We start from the raw sequence: 22,251 nt of genomic DNA, 5'->3' as shown, positions 1-22,251 counted from the left end.
CTCAGTTTACATTTTTTATCTTTTAGTTCTTTGCTTTTTCTTTAGTTTGTTCCTCTTTCTCCTCTTCTCCCTTCTCTGTAGTCCTTGCAAATCCCTTAATGCACAGCTCAACCATGGCATACAAATCTTTTTTTTTTTGTTTTTTTGTTTTTTTTTTTTTTTTTTTTTTTTTTTAAAGATTTTTTATTTATTCATTATAGAGAGGGGGGAGAGAGAGAGAGTGAAAGAAGGGGGGAGGAGCAGGAAGCATCAACTCCCATATGTGCCTTGACCAGGCAAGCCCAGGGTTTTGAACCGGCAACCTCAGCGTTTCCAGGTTGACGCCTTACCCACTGCGCCACCACAGGTCAGGCAGGCATACAAATCTTTAAAATTTTTTTTCAATTTACTGGTTAGAGCCTGACCTGCAGTGGCGCAGTGGGTAAAAGCGTCGACCTGGAACACTGAGGTCGCTGGTTCAAAATCCCGGGCTTCCCTGGTCAAGGCACATATGCTTTCTGCTCCTCTCTCCCTTCTCTCTCTGTCTGTCTCTCTCTCTCTGTCTCCTCTCTAAAATGAATAAATAAAATCCTAAAAAAAATTTTACTGATTAGAGAGAGAGAAACATCTGTTTGTTGTTCCACTCATCCATGCATTTATCGGTTGATTCATGTATGTATCCTGACCAGGTATTGAACACGTAACCTTGGTATATTGGGACAGCGCTCTAACCAACTGAGCAACCCAGCCAGGGCCATGCAAATCTTGTGGACGCTGCCTTTCATTAGGAATGAGGACTACCACAACAACTGTACTTGTACTTTGTAGACATTGTCTCCAACCCTCAGAGATTAGGTGTTCCTCCCATTTTACAGATGAAACTGAAGCTCAGATGTGTTAAATAACTTGCTAGAAAGTGGCAGAGCTGGAATTCATTCCTAGGTTGGCTGCTTCCAAAGCCCGTGTATTTTTTTTTTTTTGCTTTGTGGTGTTGCCTGCTCATCATTTTTGAGCCATTCAAGTATTTGTTGATCTTAACAGTACACTCTATAGCTAGTGATCATGATCCCAGGAAGGAAAGAAGAATCACCCAAGTTCATCTGGATTATATTGAATTAATTCGTTGGCTTTTGTTTTGGATTTGCTGCCAGTTTGTCCTAGGCATGTGGATCCTCATCTGTGCTGTCTGTCTTTGAAAAGAACAATAATGGCTGGGTCCAGTTACGGTTTTTTTTTTGGTGAACCACAGCAGATAGAATTCTGTGATAGAGCATGCTTTGTTGTAAGACAATTTATGTATATGGACAGTCAATCATGTTGAAATAATGCTGGCATAGAGCAGGATGAGGGACCAGAAGTAGTCAAGCTTTTTTTTTTTTTTTTTTTTTAATTTTTTTCTTTTTATTTATTCATTTTAGAGAGGAAAGAGAAAGAGACAGAGAGGAGAGAGAGACAGGGGGGAGGAGCTGGAAGCATCAACTCCCATATGTGCCTTGACCAGGCAAGCCCAGGGTTTTGAACTGGTGACCTCAGCATTTCCAGGTCAACACTTTATCCACTGCGCCACCACAGGTCAGGACAGTCAAGCTTTTCTACACCTGTGTTTCAAAACTGTGTTCAGAAATGCCATGAAGGTGAAATACCTTGCGTTTAACTGTGAACTTTTCTCTCTTTCCAAGAATTAATTTACTGATTCTGACAGCATTTTTGTGAGAAAAAGAACATCCTCCTTTAATTACAAAAGTAATATATTCAAATAATATTCAACAACACAGAATTGTAAAAAGCAAAATGTCCTTTCCACCCTGAATGTCTCCTCTCCAGAGATAACTGCTGTGAGTAGTTTGTAAAGTTTACTCCCTGTTTGTTTTTGTCACTCTTTCACCCACCTGAGAGGGGCACACTCATGTATTTCTATGCATACATTTTTAAAGCTGCTCTATTGAGATACAGTTCATTTACCACAGAAGTGTATATGCAGTGGTTTTAATATATTCCCAGATACTATGTGCAGCCATCACCACAGTCAGTTTTAGAACATTGATGCAGCTATTTTTAAAATAAAAATTTTAATAAAATTTAAAAGTAAACTTTTAATATACTAATTTTAATAAACATTTCATATAATTTTGAAATGTTTTTAGATTTAGTCATATATATACATCTTTGCATGTCTGTAAATAAAACTTTAATAGTTGCATAGTGTTTTATTACTCTAATTCCTTTGTTGGGCAGTTATATTGTTATTTAATTTTTATTTATTTATTTATTTATTTATTTTTGTATTTTTCTGAAGCTGGAAACGGGGAGAGACAGTCAGACAGACTCCCGCATGCGCCCGACCGGGATCCACCCGGCACGCCCACCAGGGGCAACGCTCTGCCCACCAGGGGGTGATGCTCTGCCCCTCCGGGGCGTCGCTCTGCCGCGACCAGAGCCACTCTAGCGCCTGGGGCAGAGGCCAAGGAGCCATCCCCAGTGCCCGGGCCATCTTTGCTCCAATGGAGCCTTGGCTGCGGGAGGGGAAGAAAGAGACAGAGAGGAAGGAGTGGGGGGGTGGAGAAGCAAATGGGCACTTCACCTATGTGCCCTGGCCGGGAATCGAACCCGGGTCCCCCGCGTGCCATGCCGACGCTCTACCGCTGAGCCAACCGGCCAGGGCCGTTATTTAAATTTTTGATGTGTGTAACATGACATTGAACATCCTCGGGCATGAAAATATGTGGATCTGCAATGGGAATTAGGAAGGTGGACTTTGAAACTGAATGGTCATATTTTAGTATGGTGTATATTTATACAGGACTGTATAGTGCAGGGTTCCCCAAACTTTTTACACAGGGGGCCAGTTCACTGTCCCTCAGACCGTTGGAGGGCCGGACTATAAAAAAAACTATGAACAAATCACTATGCACACTGCACATATCTTATTTTAAAGTAAAAAAAACGGGAACAAATACAATATTTAAAATAAGGAACAAGTAAATTTATTTTATTTTTATTTTTTATTTTTTTTCATTTTTCTGAAGCTGGAAACAGGGAGAGACAGCCAGACAGACTCCCGCATGCGCCCGACCGGGATCCACCCGGCATGCCCACCAGGGGCGACGCTCTGCCCACCAGGGGGCGATGCTCTGCCCATCCTGGGCGTCGCCATGTTGCGACCAGAGCCACTCTAGCGCCTGGGGCAGAGGCCACAGAGCCATCCCCAGCGCCCGGGCCATCTTTGCTCCAACGGAGCCTCGGCTGCGGGAGGGGAAGAGAGAGACAGAGAGGGAAAGCGCGGCGGAGGGGTGGAGAAGCAAATGGGCGCTTCTCCTGTGTGCCCTGGCCGGAATCGAACCTGGGTCCTCCGCACGCTAGGCCGACGCTCTACCGCTGAGCCAACCGGCCAGGGCCGGAACAAGTAAATTTAAATCAACAAACTGACCAGTATTTCAATGGGAACTATGCTCCTCTCACTGACCACCAATGAAAGAGGTGCCCCTTCCAGAAGTGCGGTTGGGGCCGGATCAATGGCCTCAGAGGGCCGCATGTGGCCCGCGGGCTGTAGTTTGGGGACCCCTGGTATAGTGTTTAAGTATGTAGATACACGTTATCATTTTTAAAAAATTATTGCTGATTTTTGAGAGAAAAGGAGACAGGAGGGGATAGAGAGGAGGAGGAAGTTGAGAAGCATCAACTTGTGGTTGCTTCACTCTAGTTGTTCACTGATTGCTTCTTATATGTGCCTTGAACGGGCAGTGCCACCTGAGCCAGTGATCCCTTGCTCAGGCCAGCAACCTTGGGATCATGACGATGATCCTACGCTTAAGCCAGCAACCCCTCACTCTAGCTGGCAAGCCTGTGTTCACGCTAGTGACCTCAGGGTTTCGAACCAGGGACTTCAGCGTCCCAGATCAATGCTCTATCTACTAAGCCACCACCAGTCAGGCTACATTATCTTTTTATTTTATTTTCATTTTTAAAAAAATTATTATTTTTTTACAGGGACAGAGAGAGAGTCAGAGAGAGGGATAGACAGGGACAGACAGGAACGGAGAGAGATGAAAAGAAGCATCAATTATCAGTTTCTCGTTGCAACACCTTAGTTGTTCATTGATTGCTTTCTCATATGTGCCTTGACCATGAGCCTTCAGCATTCCGAGTGGCCCCTTGCTCAGGGGCCCTAGGTCCGAGCTGGTGAGCTGCTTTTGCTCAACCCAGATGAGTTTGTGCTCAGGCTGGCGACCTCAGGGTCTCGAACCTGGGTCTTCCGCAACCCAGTCCGACGCTCTATCCACTGCGCCACCGCCTGGTCAGACTTTTTTTTTTTTTTTTTGACAGAGACAGAGTCAGAGAGGGACAGATAGGGACAGACAGACAGGAATGGAGAGAGATGAGAAGCATCAGTTCTTTGTTGCAGCACCTTAGTTGTTCATTGATTGCTTTCTCATATGTGCCTTGACCAGGGGGCTACAGCAGACCGAGTGACCCTTTGCTCAAGTCAGTGACCTTGGGCTCAAGCTGGTGAGCCTTGCTCAAACCAGATGAGCCCGCACTCAAGCTGGCGACCTCAGGGTTTCAAACCTGGATCTTTTCTGCGTCCCAGTCCGATGCTCTATCCACTGAGCCATTGCCTGGTCAGGCAGGCTACATTATCTTTTTAATCTGTGACATATTCAGGCACTGTTAGTCCCATTTCAACTCTCTGGAGGAGTTAACTAAGTTGTTCTCAGTGTAAGAGCCAGCACTTATTTAATAAGCCACAAATCTTGTTTCTAGATCCTTGAAGGAGGGTGATAAATTGTCCAAAAGAATGACTCATCCAAGATTAAATATTTAATCTCGGTGTTCCTTGTTGTGTTTTAGACCAGTAGTCCCCAACCTTTTTTGGGACACGGACCAGTTTAATGTCAGAAAATATTTTCACGGACCGACCTTTAGGGTGGGGCGGATAGATGTATCACGTGACCGAGACAAGCTTCAAGAGTGAGTCTTAGACGGATGTAACAGAGGGAATCTGGTCATTTTTAAAAAATAAAACATTGTTCAGACTTAAATATAAATAAAACGGAAATAATGTAAGTTATTTATTCTTTCTCTGCGGACCGGTACCAAATGGCCCACGGACCGGTACCAGTCTGCGGCCTGGGGGCTGGGAACCACTGTTTTAGACTGTATGACTTTTTCTTACCCCAGGAAAGAGACCCTTCTCTTCAGTCTTTGGGTAGTCTCCAGGGAAAAATCTGATCATCTCCGGCTTAAAATGCTTTAGTGGTTCATCCATCATTACTTAGATGAGAGTTGTAGCTCTCCCTGGGCCTCTAGAGAAAAGGGTGCTGTAGTCAAATGTTTGGGTGGAATATCCACCAGTCCCCCTTTAGTATACGTACAGTGAACTGCAGTTCTCTTTCCCTGCTAGCCTCACAGGCTTCGAGTCATTGCCAGTGTACTCAACTCATTTTCTCCATCCTCCTAAAAGACTCCTTGGGTCAGGTTGACCAGTTGGTTACTGTTATCTGCCTACATGTTTGTATGTTTCTGCCAGCTGGTCCCACATGTGCTGCCAACACCAGCTGCCCATACCACAGCTTCCAGGTCTCTCTTCAAAGCCATAGCTGAATCTGGTAAGACCCATTTGTACAGTCTCCTTCAGAATATCTTGAGCATTAATTTACAAGCCTCTATTCCTGTTTGCCTGGCTTGCTTATTGAAATCTGAGCCTTCCTGCCGATCACATCAATTCTCATGCTTGTATCTTCTCACCCAGCTGACAGTTAAGTCTGTTTCTCACCCAAACCCTCTCCTTTTGCCTTCTGTCCTGTCAGCTCCATAACCTGTACACTCTTACATACTTAACCTCTTTTTTTTTTTTAAAGCCAGATAGAGAGAGAGAGAGACAGAGAAGGACAGACAAGAAGGGAGAGAGATGAGAAGCATCAACTCATAGTTGCAGCACCTTAGTTGTTCACTGATTGCTTTCTCATGTGTGCCTTGACAGGGGGCTATAGCAGAGCGAGTCACCCCTTGCTCAAGCCAGCGACCATGGGGTCATGTCTGTGGGCTCACGCTTAAGCTGGTGACCTTGGAGTTTTGAACCTGGGTCCTCTGTGTCCCAGTCCAATGCTCTTTCCACTGCGCCACCGCCTGGTCAGACTAGAAAACTCCCAACTCTTGATAAATCCACCTTTTCATGTCTGCAGTAGAGCAACTGAATCACAGGTCAGAGCATGGCATTTACGTCTGGATTCAGTTTAGCCACTCTATACTTAGTAGCTTTGTGATCTTGAGCAAATAACCTAACCACTCTAGACTTAAGTTTCCTTAACTGTGTATTGGGGATAATAATACCTACTGTTGACAGCCTCTGTGTTCTACTCTCACTTCATTGCAGCATGGGTAATGAGAGTGCAGACGGAGCTAAACCAACAGCTTCCATCACGGACCAGTACATACAAGGAACAGAGGAGTTTGCTCATGTTCCACCAAATATGCTTTTGTATCTATGAATTTGACTATTACAGATAAGTGGAATCATACAGTAGTTGCCCTTTTATGATTGACGTATTTCATTTAGCATAATGCCCTGAAGGTATATCTGTGTTGTTGCAGAGACAGGATTTCCTTTTTTTTTTTTAAGGCAGCACAGTATTATTTTGTACATATATACCACTATTTATTTATTTATCTGTTAAAAGATACTTGGGTTGCTTCTACCTCTTGGCTATTGTGAACAGTGCTGTTATGAACATGGGTGTGCAAATATCTCTTCAAAACCCTACTTTCAGTTCGTTGTATACCTGCAAGTGATTGCTAGATTATAAGGGTCAGTGTATCATCTGAGACACTGTATTTCTTTTTTTTTTTTTTTATTTTTTTATTTTTCTGAAGCTGGAAACGGGGAGAGACAGTCAGACAGACTCCTGCATGCGCCCGACCGGGATCCACCCGGCATGCCCACCAGGGGCGACACTCTGCCCACCAGGGGGCAATGCTCTGCCCCTCCGGGGTGTCGCTCTGTGCCTGGGGCAGAGGCCAAGGAGCCATCCCCAGCGCCCGGGCCATCTCTGCTCCAATGGAACCTTGGCTGCGGGAGGGGAAGAGAGAGACAGAGAGGAAGGAGGGGGGGCGGTGGAGAAGCAAATGGGCGCTTCTCCTATGTGCCCTGGCCGGGAATCGAACCCGGGTCCCCCGCACGCCAGGCTGACGCTCTACCGCTGAGCCAACCAGCCAGGGCCACTGTATTTCAATATGTAATTAAAATAATGTTTGCTTGGTGGGGGGAAAGAAATATGGTAGTTCAAGGACCCCCCCCACACACACACACTGTTTTCCATAGTGGTTGCACTGTTTTACAATCCCACCAACACTGCACAAAGATTCCAACTTTTCCATATCCTCACCAATTTTTGTCATTATTGGTTTTTGTTTTTTTCATAGTAGCCATCCTAGTGGATGTGAGGTGATACCTCATTGTAGTTTTGATTTGCTATCCTCTCATTTGTAATTTTTCATAAGCTTATTTGCCATTTGTGTATCTTTGGAGAAATGTTCATATTCTTTGCCTTTTTTTTTTTAATTGGGTTCATTTTTTTGAGTTGTAGGAGTTCTTTATATATTCTGAATATTGATCCCTTATTATATATGAGTCACAAAAATATTTTCTCCCATTCTGTAGATTTTATCTTCATTCTGCATGTCATTGTTTCCTTTGCAGAAACTTTTTAGTTTGACATACATAGTTCTGTTTGTCTGCTTGTGCTTTTGGTATCTTATCCACCCCCCCCCCCAATTTTTAAAAAATCCCCCCCCCCCCTCCAAATCCAGTGCTGGGAAGTTCTTTGCCTTTTTTTTCTCTAGGCATTTTTTTTTTTTTTTTTTTTTTTTTTACAGAGGCAGAGATAGACAGGGACAGACAGACAGGAACGAAGAGAGAGATGAGAAGCATCAATCATTAGTTTTTCTTGCACGTTGCGACTTCTTAGTTGTTCATTGATTGCTTTCTCATATGTGCCTTGACCGCGGGCCTTCAGAAGACTGAGTAACCCCTCGCTGGAGCCAGTGACCTTGGGTCCAAGCCGGTGAGCTTTTTGCTCAAGCCAGATGAGCCCATGCTCAAACTGGCGACCTCGAGGTCTCGAACCTGGGTCCTTCCGCATCCCAGTCCGATGCTCTATCCACTGCGCCACCACCTGGTCAGGCTCTCTAGGCATTTTATAGGCTTGGGTCTTCGGTTTAAGACTTTAATTTGTTTTGAATTAATTTTGTATATGGTGTAAAGTAAAGGTTTAACTTCATTCTATTCATATGTATACATATATTCAGTTTTCCCAGCACTTTTTTTTTTTTTTAAAGAGGGGAGGGAGAGGAGCTAGTGAGACAGACTCCCTCATGCGCCTTAACCAACCGACCATGATCCACTGGGCAACCCCCAGCTGGGGCCAGTGCTTGAATCAACCAAGCTATCCTCAGCACCTGGGGCCATTGCTCAAATCAGTCGAGCTACTGGCTGTGAGAGGGGAAGAGGGAATGGGAAAGAAAGAGATGATCGCTTCTCGTGTGTGTCCTGACCGGAAATCACACCCAAGACAGCTGCGTGCTAGGCCAAAGCTCTACCTACTGAGCAACTGGCCAGGGCCTCCCAGCTCCATCTATTGAAGTGACTACCCTTTCTCCACATGGTCTTTGCACCCTGTTGAACATAATTTGACCATGTATAGATAGGGACAGACAGACAGGAATGGAGAGAGATGAGAAGCATCAATTATCAGTTTTTCATTGTAACACCTTAGTTGTTCATTGATTGCTTTCTCATATGTGCCTTGACCGCGGTCCTTCAGCAGACCGAGTAACCCCTCGTTCAAGCCAGCGACCTTGGGTCCAAGCTGGTGAGCTTTTTTCCTCAAACCAGATGAGCCCGCACTCAAGCTGGCGACCTTGGGGTCTCGAACTTGGGTCCTCCGCATCCCAGTCCAACGCTCTATCCACTGTGCCACTGCCTGATCAGGCACATTGGTTGATTCTTTTTTTTTTTTTTTTTTTTTTTGTATTTTCTGAAGTTGGAAACAGGGAGACAGTCAGACAGACTCCTGCATGCGCCCGACCGGGATCCATCCGGCATGCCCACCATGGGGGAGATGCTCTGCCCATCTGAGGCATTGCTCTGTTGCAACCAGAGCCATTCTAGCGCCTGAGGCAAAGGCCATGGAGCCATCCTCAGTGCCCGGGCCAACTTTGCTCCAATGGAGCCCCGGCTGTGGGAGGGGAAGAGAGAGACAGAGAGGAAGGAGAAGGGGAAGGGTGGAGAAGCAGATGGGTACTTCTCCTGTGTGCCCTGGCCGGGAATCGAACCCGGGACTCTCGCACACCAGGCTGACGCTCTACCACTGAGCCAACCAGCCAAGGCCTCATTGGTTGATTCTTGTATGTGCCCGGACCAAGGATCAAACCCGTAACCTTGGTGTATCAGGATGATGCTCCAATCAACAGAACTATGTGGCTGGGGCTTGATGTTTTCAAAAACCAACTCTTAAGTTTTGTTGATTTTTTTTTTTACTGTTGTTTTTCTATTCCCTATCTCTAATCTTTATTTCCTTTTTTTCTGTTAGCTTTGGGTTTAGTTTGGTCTTCTTTTTCTAGTTCTTTGAGGTGTAAAGTTAGGTTGTGAATGAGATCTTTTAAAATATACATGTTAATAGCTATAAACTTCCCTCTGAACACTACTTTTGCTGCATCTCATAGGTTTTGGTATGTTGTGTTTTTCTTTTTTTTTCATTTGTGTCAGATATCTTCTAATTTCTCTTATGGCTTCTTTGACCCCGTGGTTAAGAGTGTGTTAATTTCCACACATTTAAAGAATTTTCTAGTTTTCCTTCTGCTGTGGCTTTTTAGTTTTTTGTTCTGTTTTGATAGGAAAACATATTTTATATAATTTCAATATTTAAAAATTTGTTGATACTTGTTTTGTGTCCTAACATGTGGTCTCTCTTGGGGAGTGTTCCATGTGCATGAGAAGAATGTATATTCTGCTCTTGTTCCATGGAGTGTTCTGTACTCATGTCTGTCTGGTTCATTTTGGTGTATACTGTTGTTCATATCCTCTGTTTCTTTTTTTTTTTTATCCTCTGTTTCTTTATTGATGTTTTGTCTCGTATACATTATTGAAAGTTAGATATTGATGTCTCCTACTGTTTTGTGTGGCTGTTCATTTCTCCTTTTAGTTTTGTCAAAGTTTACTTCATGTATTTAGAAGCTCTGATGTTTGGTGCCTAAATATTTAGAATTGTTATACCATCTTAGTGAATTGACTCTTATTCTTATGTAATGTCCTGTTATATCTCTTTTAACAGTTTTTGATTGAAAGTCTTGTCTTGTTTGGTATTAATGTAGCTCCCTTTGGGTTACCATTTGCATGGAATTTTTTTATTTCTTCACTTTCAGCTTGTGTGTCCTTAGATCCAGAGTGAGTTTGTTATAGATTGTGTATACTGTATAGTTTGAGCTTTTTTGAAATCCATTAAAAAAAAAAAAAAAAAAAAGAAATCCATTCATGTAATCTATGTCTTTTGATTAAAATTTTGAACCATTTACATTTAATTACTGACAGGAAAGGACTTACTATTGCTATTTTGTTAATTGGTTTTTGTATGTCTTATAGTTGTTTGTCCCTCTTTTCCAATCTTTCTGCCTTTTGTTTCATAAGGATCTCCTCTTCATCTTTTAAGATGTAACTAAGGTGTCTCTTCTCAATTTCCCCAGGTTCAGTTGAAACTCCCCTCCCCCCATTGTTTCTGTAAGTGGCTGTATTCCTTACTAGGTAGCAAGTTCCTCAAGGAAGGTATTTCTTTGGTTTTGTATCCCCAGGCTTTAAGAGTATCTGGCCCATAGTGAAAAGTTCAAAATGTTTGTGGAAAATGAGTGTATTTTCAATAGTAAACACTTAGAATACGTACCTTGGGTTTTTCTATTCTCTTAGTTATCTCACACCATGACCCTGGTTCCTGAACTTGAACAGGTGTAATCTGAGGACTGGGTGGCTTTAGCATCCCTTTTTCTTTTTAGACCCTTTGGAGTTCCTGTTATGTTCTGCTGTCCTATCTCAAATGGACATTATACATTGATATCCTCACCAACAAATGAAAATATTCTCTTTCCTTTTGAAGGTTTGCCCTGAGGTATTTTAAGGACACTTCTCCAGTCTTTCAAAGACTCTTCCTAGAGAGCTCAGACGCTAATCCAGTCCGCTATGGGCGCAGGCGGATGAAGCTCCGGGACCTGATGGAAGCAGCCTACTCGTTTTTGCAGCAAGAGCCATCTGTGTTCCGGGAGCTCTGGGACTGGAGTGTGTGTATTCCTCTCCTGAGAAGCCATGACACCTTGGTCCGCTGGTGCGTAGCTGTTGGATTTCTTCTGTTACTAGTGTGGGGGTGGCACAGGGAGTGTGGAATTGTGTGCATAAAGAGGGAAAGAAACTAGTATTTGTTACTTTGTGTTGCTGCCTTTGGTGTTCTTACTCCCTCCCCTTAATCATGTGTCACATCGGAGGAAAAGGAGGTGAGATGAGTGGAGTTTCATTTTTCACATTCTGTCAAGTGAATTCATTGTGCTTAATTTGTATTTTCTACTCTTAAATGTGTTACATTCTATAAAATTTCCTTTTCTAATGTTCAGTTGACTAGCAGATTTTCTTTATTCTTTAGATTCACCTGTAGGTCCTGAGTTTATATACTTTGATTTTCTCCAGGTACACAGCCCATTGTCTTGCTGTGGTAACTTGTATGAATGAAGAGCACAAGTTATCATTCCTTAAGAAGATTTTTAATAATGAGGAACTGATCCATTTCAGGTTGAGGTAAGCAGGAGCACTTCTGGAGATCTTGATATGGCTTTTCTGTGGATTAAAGTCATTAATGAAGTCCTCATTTCCCTTAGGTTACTAGAAGAGGCCCAGCTGCAGGACTTGGAGAAGGCCTTGGTTTTGGCTAATCCAGAAACTTCTTTGTGGCGTAAGGAGAAGGAGCTGCAGTACTTGCAGGGACACCTTGTTTCAGCTGACCTCTCTTCCAGAGTGACTGCTGTCTGTGGTGTGGTGCTGCCTGGACAGCCACTGGCCCCTGGAGAGCAGGTATGTTGACATCAGTAGGGCATGTGTCCCCTCCCCCCCTCCTAAATGCCTGTAACACAGAGCCAAATCCAGGTTGCCAAATTGTATTCCATTTACAGAAGATAGATTAAGAGAAATTTGCTTGGGGTCTCCTCTTTGGTTTTTCCTTTGTCCCTATTTATAAAATTTTTTTTTATTTATTCATTTTTTTTAGAGAGGAGAGAGAGAGGGAGAGAGAGAAACAGAGAGAGAGAAGGGGGGAGGAGCTGAGAGCATCAACTCCCATATGTGCCTTGACCAGGCAAACCCAGGGTTTCAAACCGGCGACCTCAGCATTTCCAGGTCCACGCTTTATCCACTGCGCCACCACAAGTCAGGCATCCTTTGTCCCTATTTAATGTTAAATTAGAAACTGTAACAATGCTTGTGTGATGCTCTTAACTTCAGTAAAGCTCTTTCATTATATCCTCCCATTTACTTGCTATGACAACTGTGTGAAGTTGGGTGGCACACATGTTATGATACCATATTTATGTAAAATGAAGACAGACTGACTTGCCCAGAGACCCTTGGGCTGCACTTTTTTTTAAAATTGATTTGAGAGAGAGACAGACAGGAACATCAGTCTGACCCTGTATGTGCCCTGACTAGGGTTTGAACTGGCAACTTCTATGTAGCCAGATGAAGCTCTAACCAGCCAAGCTATTCAGCTAGGGCTCGGGCTGCACTATAGACGACACAGGACTAGGCCCAGATCTAAGTCCCAGCTGGTTCTATCAGACTGTCTCTTTGTCTGTTGTGGAGGAGGCTGGTATCTGTAGAGAACTTCCCCAGCCATATGAAATGATCTGTCTCAGAATATGTCTCCAGATCATACTTTGGAAAGGCTTGTAGTTCATAATCTGGAACCATTGGGAGCCAGTCTGTTTTCTGTTTTCCCCCAGCAGTCTTTAATCAGTTGTCACTTTGGTCTGACTCACCCAGTTTCTTTTTTGGAACAAGTTACTTGAACTATAGTTTTGTTAATGCATAGTACAATTAAAATTTTTTTTGGCCTGACCAGGTAGTGGCACAGTGGATAGAGTGTCGGAGTGAAACGTGGAGGACCCAGGTTCGAAACCCTGAGGTCGCCAGCTTGAGCCCAAGGTTGTTGGCTTGAGCAAGGGGTCACTTGGTCTGCTGTAGCCCCATGGTCAAGGCACATATGAGAAAGCAATCAATAAACAACTAAGGTGCCGCAACAAAGAATTGATGCTTTTCATCTCTCTCCCTTCTTGTTTGTGTGTCCTTATCTGTCCCTCTCTCTGTCTCTCTTTGTCTCTGTCACACACAAAAAAGGTTTTTGAAAAACAATATACAGCCTGACCAGGTGGTGGCACAGTGGATAGAGCGTCAGATTGGGATGAGGAGGACCCAGGTTCGAGACCCCAAGGTCGTCAGCTTGAGCATGGGCTCATCTGGTTTGAGCAAAGCTCACCAGCTTGGACCCAAGGTCGCTGGCTTGAGCAAGGGGTTACTCGGTCAGCTGAAGGTCCACAGTCAAGGCACATATGAGAAAGCAATCAATGAACAACTAAGGTGTTGCAACGAAAAACTGATGATTGATGCTTCTCATCTCTCTCTCTGTTCGTGTCTGTCTGTTCCTGTCTATCCCTCTCTCTAACTCTGTCTCTGTAAAAAAGAAAAAAGAAAAACAATATACATATAAACAAGCACGCATGTCTTTTTTTTCCTTAATGTTTATTTTATTGATTTTAGAGAGAGGCAGGGGGAGAGAGGGAGAGACGGGAATATCAGTCTGTTCCTGTATGTGCCCTAACCAGGGATCGAATCAGCAACCTCTGCACTTTGGGATGATGCTTGGCAACCAACCAGGCTTTCTGGCCAGGGTACACACGTCTTGAATGTCATTTCAGAGATTATTCATAAACTGAATATATCTGTGTAACCAGCACCAAAATACTAGCACTTCCAAAGCCCTCTTGTCACTAAAGCACCCCCCGCCCCTTAACCTCTAACATAATTTATTGGCAGGTGTTTATGTAAAGGTCAGTGGAAACATTGTTGGAGAAATTTAACCTGTGCCTTTTGAAGAAAGGACTCATTCTTTTTTTTTTTAAAGACTTTATTCATTTTAGACAGGAGAGAGAGAGAGAGAGAGAGAGAGAGAGAAGGGAGGAGCAGGAAGCATCAACTCCCAGATGTGCCTTGACCAGGCAAACCCAGGGTTTTGAACTGGTGACCTTAGCATTCCAGGTCGATGCTTTATCCACTGCGCCACCACAGGTCAGGTGAAAGGACTCATTCTTGACATGCTTTTTATTTTTCACTTGCTTCCTTAGGCTAGTAATGGGAATTCTTCACGTGAACAGGAGCAGGCCTTTAGATCTTACGTGCTGGTTGAGTCAGTCTGCAAAAATCTTCAGACCCTGGCTATGGCAGTGGCTTCTCAGAATGCTGTGCTGTTGGAAGGACCAATAGGATGTGGCAAGACTTCCTTAGTTGAACATTTAGCTGCAATGACAGGTAGATGGAAGCCCCCTCAGCTTCTCAAAGTCCAGCTTGGAGATCAGACTGACAGCAAGGTAATTAAAAAATAATAAGTTTTGGTGGATTAGCATGCTTGTAAATACTTGCATTAAAATACTGTTTTCAATAAGGAACTATGAAAATAGTTATTGATCTTTCATAACTAACGGGGACCAACTCTAAAAACCTTAAGTGCTTGCTTCATATCCCTGTAGAAGTTTAATGAAATTAAGGGATATAGCAGTGGCACCTCAGGGATATAGGTATGTGATTTGAGTAATTACTTTATCCTCTTTCTGTAGATGCTGTTGGGAATGTATCGCTGCACAGATGTCCCAGGAGAGTTTGTGTGGCAGCCTGGCACCCTGACACAGGCAGCCACAAAGGGACACTGGATCCTCCTGGAGGATATTGACTATGCCCCCTTAGACGTGGTATGTGGTTGCACTAACTTCCTGTCTTGGAAGAACATTCTGTGAGTGATTCTAGGGAATGACTCAGACACAGGCGTTTGATTAGAGGTGTATTGTAAGACCATTCATAGTTACCCACCTAATCTGGTTTGATATCTTGGATTATTTGACTGGTTTCTTGTCTGATAGAAAATTAATAAAATTCTGCTTGTATTGTTTTCTTCAGTAGTTGGATATGTGACCAGTTTCACAGAAGTTTTTTTCTTCCCTTAGTCGAATATGTGGCCAGTTTCACAGCCTTTTCATTTGGCCCAGTGGGAAGCATCTTACCTCTGTGACAGATACACTGAGAACTTTGAGCCCTGCTTCCCAGTCACAACATCTGGAGAGCTGTGGGCTGAGGACAAATGAAGGAAGAGATGATGTATTAAGACTGTGCTTATCTTTGTTCCACTAAGGGCAATAGTTGTATATTTTCATTTTTAAAAAGGTCACTTTTCTGTGTATAGAGACTCAGGAAACACAGCTGTGGACACAGACCATGTTTCCTCTGTATTCTGTAAACTGTGACTCAAGAAACATTGCAGAATGAAAAATTCTCACTTTGGGCAGATTTTTCAGAGATTGGTTTTAATTTTAACATGAGCCCTGTCATTAGGCTTTTCCCTCTTGGATATGAGAATGACCAGAGACAGAAGGGGGCAAAGGGGAAAGAGGAGGGGGAGGGAGGAAAGGTATGGGGTGAGGGGGAGAGTCCTCAGAAGATAAGAAGGGGAAGGAGTGGCTAAGAATATTTGAATACATGTGTATTAGGATTTTAGTGTCTGATGAGGTAAAATGTAATGGCATTATTGGTCTAGACAGGGCCTCAGTTTGATCTTCATGTTCTAGGGCAGGGGTAGTCAACCTTTTTATATCTGCCACCCTCTTTTGTATCTCTGTTAGTAGTAAAATTTTCTAGCTGCCCCCCGGTTCCACAGTAATGGTGATTTATAAAGTAGGGAAGTAACTTTACTTTATAAAATTTATAAAGCAGAGTTACAGCAAGTTAAAGCATATAATAATTACCAAGTACTTTATGTTTGATTTTCGCTAAGTTTGGCAGAATAAATCTTTATAAAACAACTTACTATAGTTAAATCTATCTTTTTTTTACCCCCATTTTTGTATTTTTCTGAAGCTGGAAACGGGGAGGCAGTCAGACAAACTCCCGCATGCACCTGATCGGGATCTTCCCGGCATGCCCACCAGGGGGCGATGCTCTGCCGCAACCAGAGCCATTCTAGTGCTTGAGGCAGAGGCCACAGAGCCATCCTCAGCACCCGGGCAAACTTTGCTCCAATGGAGCCTTGGCTGCAGGAGGGGAAGAGAGAGACAGAGAGGAAGGAGAGGGGGAGGGGTGGAGAAGCAGATGGGCGCTTCTCCTGTGTGCCCTGGCCGGGAATCGAACCTGGGACTTCTGCACACCAGGCCGATGCTCTACCACTGAGCCAACCGGCCAGGGTCTTAAATCTATCTTTTTATTTATACTCTGGTTGCTCCACTACCACCCGCCATGAAAGCTGGAACTCCCACTAGTGGGCGGTAGGGACCAAGTTGACTACCACTGTTCTGGGGTCTTAACATGCTCATTATTCTTAATCAGCCAAGGCTGATTCCTACTGACAAAACTGAAAAATAAAACTGAATTATAAACCACATGGCCAGTTTAAAATATTTGTTGAATCCTTTCTAGTACTCTCTTTCCTTGGCAGTTTTTTCAGATATTAGGGTTCCTGAGAAGTCAGGATTACAGATTGTGGAATTAGAAGAGGATTGGTGGACATGAGTGATATTCGTCCATGCCCTGATAGAGCCTAGGGGTTTATCACTGTCCCGTAGAAAAGTACGGTTGCTGACTATGTGTAGTCCAAGGCCAAACTGACGATTGCTGTCTTGGTTTCCTTTTGGCAGTGTCTGATAAATACCAGAGAATTCCTCTTCTTTGAGTTCCATTTTGTGCAGACTGTTCCCCTTTTGTTAATATATTTGTTTTTAGAGTGTGTTGTGCAGTTGATTATTTTTAAACATAATTATGATTATAGTCAAGTTGTATTTACTTAATAACATATGCACATTTCTTGATTATAATTTTGTCATTTCTAGATCTTCTCAGCTAATATTTTAAGGTAGCTTTCACAGATTTCCTTCAGACGGATTTTGTTTTGTTTTGTTTTGTTTTCAAGTTTTGGCATTATCTTGGAGTTCTCCTTATGTCATTTTGGGCTTTCCTTTCACTTCCTAGCCATGTATGAAATAATAAGAGTTAGATCTGATGTTTTAGAGCCATCTTCCTTGGCTCTTCGTTTTTTTTCTTTTCAAACTTCTATAAACTCATGTTGTCTAGATCTATATGTAGTTTGCACTTTTCTTGAAAAATTTCTCCTTGGCCGTTCCTTAGCCATTGCAAGTTGAAGCTGTCCAAAATGGACTTTCTTTGCTCTCAGAACAGCCTTTTCTGCCACACGGTTACCAAGCAAGATGTTTGTCTCTCGTTCAGTCTTACGTTGTTGAGACTTTTTCCTTAGCTCTCTGCTCTGTTCTCTCCTGTCGCACTGCCTCAGCACAGGGCCCCCTTCTCTCCTTTCCTCCTTTCTTACCTGACTAGTGCTCTTTTTCACCTCTTTTGCTCCAGGCTAGCTCTTTGTAGTTTATCTTCCATATTGTAATTTTTTCTTTTTTTGCCCAGGCTAAAATGTTCTTAATAACTTTCATGAAAAAACTCAAATTCCTCAGCTCAATAACAGGGGCCTTTTTTCATCTATCTTTAATCCTTTTATTTTTCCACTACTTCGTGTGTACCTTCTTTCTTAACCAGAGCAGAACCTTCTGGTGCCACACTCAGGTATATGTATTTTTATCCATTTAATCATTTTGCCTAGAGTATATGTGCTATTTCTCTCCCACTGAACGTGGCTAATTCCTGTCAAGGCTCAGTGAATGTCATTACCTCTGGAACGGCTTCACTGCCCTGATTCTAAACCACTCCATTCTGATTTATAGTCACATCCTCTGTTCACATCCCTGGGATCACATTACTTTATACATCCCTGGGGTCATACTACACTAGTCAGGTTGTATGGTGCGTGGCTATCTCCCATGAGACGCTAGGCTGTGAAGTCTCAATCGGGTCTGGATTTTTAGTACCTTAATTGGTTCTGGTCTATAGTAGGCACTCGGTGAATGTTGAATGAATGAATGATTTTGCTGTTGTATGGGTGGCTCAGCCTTTCCCACTGCGTTTTGATTGCAGTTCACGCTGTGAGAACTGGGGTTTCTTTCAAGAATGTGTTCGTTATTTGGAGAAAGGATGGTTTTGTTTTCTGTTACTTCTGTCTTAATAGCTTTATCAGTGGGTTTTGTAATTTAGGTTTCCGTACTGATCCCTCTTTTGGAGAATGAAGAGCTCTTGATTCCTGGCCAAGGTGACTGTTTAAAAGTGGCTCCTGGATTTCAGTTATTTGCAACCCGGAGGTATGTCACATTAACCTTTCCATTCTCACCATGCAGCCTCTTCCTCATAAGTTTGCATGCTAGAGTCCTGAGTCCAAAAGTCCTAAAATAGTCAGTTCTCTGGGCTGACTTTAAGCAAATTTAGTTGGAACTAATGACAGATCCAACCATTTCATTCCTTACTAGTATTAATGGAGATAATTAATTTAGAAAATAAAAGGCCTTAAAAATAAGTAAGCAGTTTTAAAAAGCTTTATTGCCCTGGCTGGTTGGCTCAGTGGTAGAGCATCAGTCTGGCATGTAGAAGTCCCGGGTTTGATTCCTGGCCAGGGCACACAGGAGACGTGCCCATTTGCTTCTCCACCCTTCCCCCTCTCCTTTCTCTGTATCTCTCTCTTCCCCTCCTGCAGCCAAGGCTCCATAGGAGTAAAGTTGGCCAGGCTGCTGAGGATGGCTCCATGGCCGCCTCCTCAGCGCTAGAATGGCTGAGGAGCAATGCCCCAGATGGGCCAAGCATTGCCCCCTAGTGGGCATGCTGGGTGGATCCGGTTGAATGCATGAGGGAGTCTTGTCTGTCTATGCCGCCCCCCCCCCCCCCCCCCCCCCCCGCTTCTCACTTCGGAAAAAAACAACAAAAAAAACCTTTATATCATCTTTTCATGTTTTCAGAAATTATCAGAGGTGAGACTGTTGTCAGATTGTCCTGGGTTTGAGTCCTGACACTGATACTTTGTACCTGTGTGTACCTTGTTTGTCTGGCTATAATGGGGCTACTAAAATACCTACTTTATAACTTAGTGTAAGGTATAAGGAGTCAGTGAAATGACTTGCATTAAAGACTGTCACAAAGTAAGTGCCCAACTAATGGCTGACCATGATGACGGTGATAATAACATAGATTTCAAGCAGTTGAAAAACTTAATTGGACTGACCTGTGCTGGCCCAGTGGATAGAGTGTTGACCTGGAATGCTGAGGTTGCTGGTTCAAAACCCCGGGCTCACTCAGTCAAGGCACACATGAGAAGCAACTACTATGAGTTAATGCTTCCCGCTCCTCCCCCTGCCTTTCTCTAAATGTATCCTCTCTCTAAAATCAATAAAATAAAATCTTTTTTAAAATGTATTGATTTTAGAGAGAGGATATAGAGGTAGGGGGTTGGGGGGAGAGAAACAGAGACAGGAACCTTGATGTGTTCCTGTTTGTGCCCTGACTGGGGATCGAACCAGCAACCTCAGCGCTTCAGGACACTGCTCTAACCAACTGAGCCATCTGATCAGGGCAAAAAACAAAACAAAAACTTAATTGAATATAAGCATTGACAAAGGAATAAAACCTAAGCAAACTTAGTATATGTTTCTGTCTATATTTATAACACGAAGGCAGTGGTTTAATTCCTGTTTCTTTTCGATTACCTGTACAGGTTTTCTGTGGTCTTAAAATTTCTAAGAGTGAAACTGGTCATATTATTAGTGATTACATTTGTGTTTATTATACTTCAGTGAATATTCACTTCCAGATGGAATGTGGCACTAATCTAACAGTTCTCAAGAAACACCTTGCTAGGCCCTGTTAATTTTAATAGACCCTGATTTTATTTACAGAGATAAGGAAGTTTTTCCTGCTAGGTACATTTCGCAGAAAGTCCTGGGACATCACAGAAAGATGTTAGACAACCTTGAATTCAGTTCTCAGCTCTGCCATTTGTAGTCAGAGTTGATTGAGCAAGGGGCATTATTTTTCTCTTCCTCATGTGTTATGATCCCCTCAGGACAATTGTGAGGGTTAAATCAAATGGCTTTGGTGTATGTGCTTGCCTAGAGTATATGTTTCATGAATATTCCTTCTAAATAAATTTTTAATAATTTTGGGTATTTAGTTTTTGGTAATAAGCAGTGAACTTTTAATGTTGGATCCACCCGACAACCCCATCTGGGCCTTTCTCTTTCCTGAAGTTATGTCTTAAGAGAAATATGTTGCTGAGATCAGAGTACCTAATAGATTCATTTGCAGTGACTTGAAAGTAATTTGAAAGCTCTATTACTCCCCCTTTGGAAAAGAGTCAAACTTGGGTCAGTTGGCAGCTTTTCATCTGTTACCTGATCTAGAAGCCCAACATAGGGGTGTTTGGATCCAGAAGGAATGTGAGTTTTATTCATATGTGAGGTAGTGTCTAGCTAGCAAGGCATAACCAGGGCTGTGATTCAGTATTAAAATTGGGAGTTATGTATGACTTTGTTTGTTATTTTGAAATACAGACTTTTGAGCTGTGGAGGAAATTGGTATCGACCGCTAAATAGTCACGCTACTCTGCTAGATAAATACTGGACCAAAATTCACCTGGATAACATGGATAAGACAGAACTGAATGAGGTATGTGGTTATTAGAAAGTATTGATGCTGGGTTTTTTTATTTGTTTGCTTTTTGTTATTAAAAGTTCTAAACTTACATGTAGAGGAAATAGTATGTATCCCCAAAATACTCATTAACCTAATGTGCTAACAGTTAATATGCTAAAATTTTACTGTATTAACTTCATTTAGTATTTTTTATTTGCTAATATATTTGAAAGCAAACCCCTTAACATTTTATCTCCAAATACTTTTATGTCTCTCTAAAAATTTAAGGACATTTTTATATATAACCAAAATAACATTATACCCAATTAAAATAGTAATTCCTTGGTTCCATTTAATTCTCATAATATATTTGTTGACTCATTTGTCCCCAAAGGATCTTTTTACTAAGTTGATTTGTATCAATAGCTTTTACATTTATTAATAACTTAATGCACATTTTGATCTGGCTATTAATGAAAATTGAGATGAATTATTTTACACACTTTTTTTTTTTTAAGATGAGAGGAAGGGAGATAGTGAGACAGGCTCTCTCGGCTGTGCTCCGACTAGGATCCACCTGGCAACCCAGGTGGCTACCCCACCTGAGGCTGATGCTCGAATTAACCAAGCCATCCTCAGCGCGTTGGGCCACGCTTGAACCAATCAAGCCATTGGCTGTGGGAGAGGAAGGGGGAGAGATAGTTGCTTCTCCTGTGTCCTCTGACTGGGAATCAAACCCAGAACTCCATGAGCTGAGCTGACACTTTATCCACTGAACCACTGGCCAGGGCCCTATACATTTTATACACTGATTTACTTTGTAGTATTGCTGACTATCCTCTGTCATTAAGAGGTACTTCGTTTTACTCTGCTAACTCCTCGCCTCCCTTTGTATCCACCAATTCACTTGAAAGCTTCCCATCCCTCAGCGCTTCGTCTTGGGGACTGGCACATAAAGCATCGTCAGTGATGATTCAGGCACTGGAGGAGGGGTGCTTTGCTCTCTCTTTCTTTTTTTTTTTTTTTTTGTATTTTTCTGAAGCTGGAAACGGGGAGAGACAGTCAGACAGACTCCCGCATGCGCCCGACCGGGATCCACCCGGCACGCCCACCAGGGGCGATTTTGCTCTCTCTTAGTGTACGTTTTTTTAATATATATATATTAAAAAAAATATTTTTTTTGAGAGGGAGGGAGACAGGAAGGGAGAGAGATAAGCATCAGCTTGTAGTTGTGTCACTTTTAGTTCATACATGCCTTGGCAGGGTGGTGGGGGCTCAAGCCAGCAACCTTGGGATCATTTTAACAATCCCACACTGAAGCCGGCAGCCCCATGTTCAAGCCGGCAACCTCAGGGTTTTGAACCTGAGATCTCGGCACCCCAGGTCAGCACTCTGCCCACTGTGTGTGCCATCACCTG

General features: G+C 42.9%; 1 protein-coding gene across 4 annotated transcripts in view; it reads left to right on the top strand.

Annotated features, from left to right (window-relative positions):
- The window catches only part of MDN1 (midasin AAA ATPase 1), a 176,220-nt gene that overhangs the window by 10,650 nt on the left and 143,319 nt on the right, over nucleotides 1-22,251 (top strand). For 3 of the 4 annotated variants that reach the window (XM_066254272.1, XM_066254273.1, XM_066254271.1), the window contains exons 3-9: nucleotides 11,121-11,345; nucleotides 11,702-11,809; nucleotides 11,890-12,082; nucleotides 14,404-14,646; nucleotides 14,893-15,024; nucleotides 18,413-18,516; nucleotides 20,752-20,866. In XM_066254272.1, coding sequence (XP_066110369.1) covers nucleotides 11,121-11,345; nucleotides 11,702-11,809; nucleotides 11,890-12,082; nucleotides 14,404-14,646; nucleotides 14,893-15,024; nucleotides 18,413-18,516; nucleotides 20,752-20,866 — 1,120 coding nt within the window. The remainder of the gene's footprint in view (nucleotides 1-11,120; nucleotides 11,346-11,701; nucleotides 11,810-11,889; nucleotides 12,083-14,403; nucleotides 14,647-14,892; nucleotides 15,025-18,412; nucleotides 18,517-20,751; nucleotides 20,867-22,251) is intronic. The other variant, XM_066254274.1, reaches the window with a different exon arrangement.

The sequence above is a fragment of the Saccopteryx bilineata genome, chromosome 1, assembly GCF_036850765.1.
Source record: "Saccopteryx bilineata isolate mSacBil1 chromosome 1, mSacBil1_pri_phased_curated, whole genome shotgun sequence".
Taxonomy (NCBI): Eukaryota; Metazoa; Chordata; class Mammalia; order Chiroptera; family Emballonuridae; genus Saccopteryx; species Saccopteryx bilineata.
The sequence above is the reverse complement of the archived record's forward strand: the minus strand, read 5'-3'. Positions and strand labels throughout refer to the sequence as shown.